At 37.2% G+C, this 7264-nt stretch overlaps 1 protein-coding gene across 1 annotated transcript in view; it reads left to right on the top strand.

Annotated features, from left to right (window-relative positions):
- The window catches only part of AGPS (alkylglycerone phosphate synthase), a 37447-nt gene that overhangs the window by 19049 nt on the left and 11134 nt on the right, over nt 1-7264 (top strand). Inside the window, exons 12-15 of the mRNA XM_009083402.1 lie at nt 1705-1781; nt 4648-4760; nt 5817-5886; nt 6812-6873. Coding sequence (XP_009081650.1) covers nt 1705-1781; nt 4648-4760; nt 5817-5886; nt 6812-6873 — 322 coding nt within the window. The remainder of the gene's footprint in view (nt 1-1704; nt 1782-4647; nt 4761-5816; nt 5887-6811; nt 6874-7264) is intronic.

The raw sequence follows: 7264 nt of genomic DNA, 5'->3' as shown, positions 1-7264 counted from the left end.
GAAAGAGGATCAACTAGCTGAGTCAGTAAAGAGCCATGCTCTGCAGATAAATACATAAGGTGTTTTTTTCTACATTTCCATTCTTGGCATATAGTCTGCTGGTGAGTTTGAAATTCTGGAGTCATTTCCTCTATTTTGCTGTAAAGTGGGAGAGATTATAGTGTTGAAATACAGTACTTGAAACATTTTTTTGCTAAGAGTATTAATGAGAAGTTGGGTATGAAAGAAAATAATGGGAATGCCAGGACTTTCTTTGAAGGTGAGTGGGTTGATTCCTTTAATTTCATGGAAGTATCACCAGTAGTACACAGATTCCTTAGAAGCAGTAGGTCTCTGAAAATATTCTGATGTGGCAGTGTTTGACTGGGTGGGAGAGAGGTGGTGACCTTTGTACCCAGAAGATCATGTGAAGTGGGACTGACCTTGAAAAACCTCTATTTTAATACCACTTGAACAAGTGAAAATTGCTGCAACTTCTTTTGGCCAGAAGCGTCAGTGATGAATCTCAACTTCAAATGGCATTAATATGGTGATGTTGATAAAGCTGAACTTTGTTTTTCAAACAAAGGAAGTGAGATTTGTAAGACCTGAGAGCCCAGCAAGCCTTGCTGCTTGCTTCTCACACCCTTTCGTGTTACACTATTTCTGTCAGACATGTCCAACAGAAGGCAGATGCATTTTTCTTTATCTTTAATTGGGAAGCATAATTTGACCAATTACAAGGTTTAAACATAGTTTCAGAAACATCAACATCGATTTTTCTTCTTGTCATTATTAAATCATTTTTTTGGACTGATTTAATAAATTCGTGTCCTTTTACTATCTGGTGCTTTTTTGTGTGCTTACTTAACTGTGCTTGGAGGTGTACTCCTTGGGGTTTGTATCTGCAGAGAGAGTCCCTCTTTGCTGAGGAGAGAAGAGCAGTTAGTTGCTGAAGTTCATGTGTTATACAGGAGGAAATACTTTGTGAAGTATTTTAGAACAAAGTATCATGTAAATGGTGCATAACTTTTTTTATGAATTGGGCTCACAGCATGTAGGCCAGATGCCAGGCTGCTAAAGTGAAGCAGTAATGGGAGTTCAGAAGTTGTTTGTGACTGAAAACAATGGAACAAACAGTAAAAGACTTTCATCTCAATTAAACCCAGTCCTGAGGCATAGATGTTAATTTAACAGGCTCCAAGACACCATTTATATATCCTGGTAGTTTTAGTTCCCCGTATGTCATTAAGGAAGCAATTACTAGCTTTATGTAGAAAACTTTGCACAAGTGACATAACTGTTAAGGAAAAAATTGCTTAACTCCTAACTTGCACCATTTTTGGCTGTTTATTTCAGTGGTTTTGGCATAACTTTAAAAAAAGGTCACTGATTTTTGCGTAGTTTTGTGGTGTGAAAACTAATGAAGTGCTCTTTTAAAACTTCCCATGTGCCAGAGGCTAGTAAAGATCTAAACTAGGGCAGCCTTAATTAAAGAGTCAAATATTTGTACACAGTTGTACATACACCTTCAGAAAATAATGAAATATTTTCCTAAATCATCTTCTAAATGAGTAGAGAGAATCCTCTTTAATTTTGATAAACAAAGTACTCCAAGTGATTCTTGCAATTTTGACTACTAAGCCATTTTCCCCTTGCCCAGTGAAGTAGGAATCTTAAGAGCACTGTTTGCCTTAACACACCTTTTTCTGCTTTTTGCCAAAGGTCATGCTCTTAAACCACAAGTTGCTTCCATTTTTACGTCATTTTTGGATGGATTGAAAAAATTCTACATCACAAAGGTAATTTGGGGGTTTAACACTGTTTTGAACTTCGCATGCTTGTCATAAAGTTCAAGACTTTTTGGTAAACTGTCTCTAATGCAGTTGAGTTTGAGTGTAACTGATAGGACAATGTAGGATTTGTTAACTTGACATTCTCAAGGTGGTTTAATTCACAGTGAGATTATCTGTTTGAGAAGTAACTCCACAAGAGCTGATGTCGCTGGTCATACTTGTAGATGACATTAATGTGCCTTGTCTAAAAGTAAGTTGGTGACAGAGGAAGAATGAAGCCAGTTTCTCTAGCTTGCAGACCAGTGATCATCAATTAATACTGATGTTGTGAGGCTAACTCTGTACTATATTCTTCTCTTCCCAGATTTTGTCAAGGCATGATATACCTTGTTATTAGACTGAACTAGAATTTTGTGAGAACCTCAAGATACCTGTCTTGAATTGCCCATATAAATTGGTTTTTTTGTCTGTCTGGAATTCATTCCTTTTTAACCTAGAATTATTTGGTGCTAAAATGACATCACCTAGGCTTATGTATTAAATGGTTATTACTGATTTCTCTTCCAAATCAGTTAACTAGACAGTTCCTGCAAATGTGGGCATTCAGATGTAGAGAACTGCATCATCATGAAGTTGGATAACTGTTAGATAGGAGGAGGCAAACATTCGATTAATGTAAATATGAATAGATATGAATAGATGTGTCAACACCAAGAGTCTTCAAGGAGTGGTTTACTTTTGAGACAGTGGCTAGTGTTGATTCTGCAGCTGTTGAAGTGGGAAGTGCCATGTGTCTTGGGGCTTCTTTTGTTAGGGAATATCTGCTAGGTTTAGAGAGAGCCCAAAAACTTTTGCCTTCCCTCCCTGACCTGCTGTCATGCAGAAATATCTAACGTAGTAAAGGTTTTGGCAGCAAGATTGTTGTCAGTTAGAAACAATCCTAATCAGCAATATCTACTGCTTCTGTAGCTGGCAACAACCTTCACTGCGTCTTGGGATGTTGTATCCCAAAGGGTTGTTGTATGCCAATTCCAATTCTTTCAGCTCTGCAGGAGAAAAACGTGGAGAAATGCTACGTAATACTAAGGTATAGATCCCAGGCTGGTGACCAATCCTTGGCTCTTATGTCAGGGCTCACTCCCCTGGTGGATATGAGCAACTGCTACTTCAGAGGAAACTCCCAGCTGGGATTTGAGGGAAGAATAGACAAAGAAACAAGTTTAATGATTCTGAGACTGCAAGTGCAGGTGTTACTGGGACCAAAATGCTGAAATCCATCTTACACTTATTTCATCTGTGAATTTGGGACTGTTCACTGATAGATGAATGCTAGGTGTTTTTTGTCTACTAAGTAGCTCACACTGTAGCTAGTGCCCCCAGTGCCTCTTAAAGACAACTGTAAGGTGTTAACTGAACATTACAGCCAAAAGATGGCAGACTAGATGAAAGGATTCATACTAAATGAAATACAAATGGTTCTAGAACAAGAAGGGACTGTGAATAGCATCTTAAACTCCAAGGACAGGAATAAAGGTCTGTTATCACCGTAGTAACAATATTTCTTTCTGTTAGCCATGCTGGTTTTTTTGTAGGACTAGTGGGTAAGACAGATCCTTTGCCAGGTGAGGTATTTTCAGTTTTGTGGTGGTTTTCCTGGTGGTGTTGGGGTGCTCGGATGCAGTATCCTTTTCAGAAATACTAATTTGACTGTCTGACTGGGGTTTACCATACAGATTTGAGCTCTTTGTCTGGAGGATTGAGCCAACCCAAGATACTTTGCTGGTGTTTTTTGGACCCTCCTGATACCTTCAGTTAAATTCCTGTACAGTTGATCTATTTGGTTAAGGGAATAATAAAGGAATAGCAAAAAAAACCCAACAAAAAAACCGAAACAACTGGATTTTTTTTTAGCACAGCTGTTGCACATAAAAGAATGAATTTGAATCTCTTGACAATTCATGTAACTTCATGTTACTTTGCTTGGTGCTTCAGTAACAAATTGCCACAAGCAGAGTTGAGACTGAAAGAGATGAATGCCATTGGAAAGGGAAAAGCTTTAACAAAATAATTTTGGTCAATGTACAGATTAAGAATGTGTTGTTCTAAATCATAAATTTTTACCCTTTTTTAACTGTGGAAAAAGTTATTAAACTTGATTGTAACTTTATATTTACCTCCATTCTATCTGAAACCTGCTTAATAGTGGTAAGTCACTGAAACTAATTAAAAATAATAAAAGGTATCTTAAAAATGAGTAAGGCTCTTATTCTTTGGACCATTTGGGAAGATAGGACACTTGACTTGCTCCTGTCTTGGTAGGAGCAAGTCTGACATACAGACAGCCTTACTACTTACCTTTTATGTTTTCTTCCCATTTTCACTGGGATATGCTCTCTGCCACAGGTTTATTAGCTGTTTTCCTTCCATGGTCCTGTTCCGGTGTAGAGATTTTCTGTGGCACACTGCTGATATAACTGTTTTGAGAGCAGTGACATTTATGCTGGTCATGGTCATCTTCCTGCTTTAATACAGGAATAATTGATGGAATATAAGTATCTCTGTTGCTCAAAGCACTTGACCTGTTTTTTATTCAGCATTAGGTAGATAACTGTTATGTCTACACTTTTTAACAGAAGGAAAATGGTGACAGATAATTTCTGTTATTTCGGTGAACTTGTGTCCTGTCAAGGAAAAACTTAAGTGTTTTGGGAGTAAATCTGTGAAAGATGTTTTTTTCACAATCATTCCTCTTCATTGCAGCAGCGCTTATTGACCAGGGCATGTGCCATGTGTTTGAAAAGTAGAAACTTGTTGCTCTTATTCTACCAACAAACAGACTAAGAATAATGCAAAGTTTGTCTCTCTTTTGCAGTTTAAAGGATTTGATCCCAACATATTGTGTGTAGCTACCTTGCTCTTTGAGGGTGACAGAGAGAAGGTTCTTCAGCATGAAAAGCAAGTCTATGATATTGCCACCAAGTTTGGGTATGCTTTTCAGAGAACTTTTTCATCGTGAAGCTGAGAATTAATTGTCCAGGAAAAAATAGGCCTGTTTTGCAATATAGACTCTGTATTTTGGCTATAGTAAGTGGAAACAAAAACATAAGGGTAATGATACATTTTTGCAGAGTTGATATGAACTTACAAATACAAGAACCTTGTTGAGTTAAAGAGGTGCAGTGACTTTGTCCCACAGACTGGTTTATGTCTTTACAAAGGAACAGAAAACACTCACTGAAGTAGCAGGCTGATTAATGATCAGGAGATTTCTGTCCTTTGATTAAATGATTGATGAAAACTGTCATTAAAAGTGTTTTGTCAAGAATGTACTTTATTATTTTTAATAAAGTCAGTGCAAGTATTAGTCTTGGCTTTTCAAATATACATAGGTATTATTTTATCCATTTCAAGGGTCTCCTTTCTGAAATTTGGGTTTTCATTGTGCTTTCATTCTATGACTTCAGCTGTGAATGTGTGATAGTGTATTGATAAGGGGAAAAACTCCATTAGGTTCATTAGAAGATGGTGCTGTGTCTGCTGCTTAGTTAAGGCTCTTAGTTAAGTGTTTGATTTAACCTTGTTTAAAATTTTAAGCCATTTAATGGTTTTTTATTCTGAAATACTTTAATTCTAACCTTTGTCAGGGTGCCTGATTTCACACACACCTCCCCTCAGATTTATGGGAGCTTCTAGGAAGACTGATTAGATACATGCACTTTCTTCTGCCTAGAAACCAATAGTTAAAAAACAAATGCTATTATAATGATCCTAGCTTGATCACTAGTGTCTTCTTTTTTTTTTTTTTTTTGGTTCATCATTTATCTCTTTTTCAAGCTGTGGAATGAAAAGAGAAGTGCAAAGAGTTAAAGGTCTGGTCTGAAGTAACTTCTGGTTTCTAGTGAAGAGACCTTGCTACTTACAACTATTTTAACACAGCTCAGGCAGCTAAAGCTGGGGATATGTTTAATAAACAAAGTTGGTTTATAAATATTTTTGTAAACTGGTGACTAATTTAATTAATTAAATTGGTGTCAATTGCAGTGGTTTGGCAGCAGGAGAAGATAATGGACAGAGAGGATATATGCTGACATTTGTCATCGCTTACCTTCGGGTAGGTCAGCTTTTGTCTGCTGAAACTTCTACTAATTAATATAACAAAACATAAAGATGTTGGTTTTTTGAAGATGCTTTCTCTGAAATCTAAGTTCAGGTTGCCTTGAGTCTTACCTTAGGCTTCTCCCAGAGGCTGTATCTCTTCCATTTCTGACTAGTGATTGTTCATGGAACTGCATCTGCAAAACACCATAAAGACATTTAATTAATGTTCTTGTTAAGAAAATAGTTTTTCCTAAAGGTTAGAGAAAATTAGGTTGAAGAATCCACAAGTTGAATGGAATCAGACATGGAGAGTTCTTGAAATACTCATGTGCTCTCTTGGATTTCACTCTTCTTTGGAAATCTGCATATGGCTGTGGTTTGAATCAGAACATAAATGGACTAAAAATGCAGCTGTTCTTATGAATTTTAGTCTTACTGATGGAAATTTATTTTTCTTTCAGAGTGTGCGTATCATGAGTGCTTGATTTTATATTTTTTTGGCTTTCTATAGTTGGGGACAAATCCCTGAATTTACCTTCATTTCCGCAGGCTATAATGGGCAAGATGTTTGTCTTTATTCCACCTAGATAGCAACTACATTCGAAATAAATATTTCTACTAGGTGGTTAGCACAGTGGAGTTCTTGGCTTGATACTACAGTGATACAAGTGTTTGATTAGTGTTAGACATACTGACAGTCTGACAAGTTGTGTCACTGTAGCCATGGCATCAAAATGTTTGTCATCTGTGCCTTTTAAGGGCTTCCCTGTTTCCATCATTATGAACTTACATCACTGGGACAGGTGTTTTTGCTGAATAGAATTTCTGGTTTTCTCATACAGACTAAAACATTTTTCAGCTGTTAGCTGTGTCCATACATTGGAATCCCAGATGTTGATGCTGAATGTTACTGATCATTTCCTTACTCTATTTGCTAGGACCTGGGCCTGGATTACTATGTAATAGGAGAATCATTTGAGACATCTGTTCCTTGGGATAGGTAAACTGTGATTACTCTTTTAGAATTTGTTAAAACTTGTACTTGATTTCATTCAAATGATTCCTGACTCATGCTTGCTCATGGGGATACTTAGTTTAGGCCTTACTGTGTATCAGATGCTCCCTCATGTGCCTCAAGTCTTGCACCTGTGTGTTCTTGCTAAAGTTGCTAGTCAGTTACATGTCAGGATTTTGCAGAAGCAATGTATCAGTCATTCAGTAATATTTCTGCTTAGGTTAGCCTACTGTAACAAATTCAGGACTCGACATTGCCCTGGGTAGGAATCTGGACATTGGTGATAATTACTGAGCTGGGTGATGAGCAGCCACGTGTGTGGGATCAGCAGTGTGTTTCAGAGTAGTTTGTAGTGAAGATGAAAAAAATTATAGAG

Source organism: Acanthisitta chloris, unplaced genomic scaffold (genome assembly GCF_000695815.1).
Source record: "Acanthisitta chloris isolate BGI_N310 unplaced genomic scaffold, ASM69581v1 scaffold4861, whole genome shotgun sequence".
In the NCBI taxonomy this organism is placed as follows: Eukaryota; Metazoa; Chordata; class Aves; order Passeriformes; family Acanthisittidae; genus Acanthisitta; species Acanthisitta chloris.
Note: the sequence above shows the minus strand (reverse complement) of the source record. Positions and strands in the feature narration are given on the sequence as shown.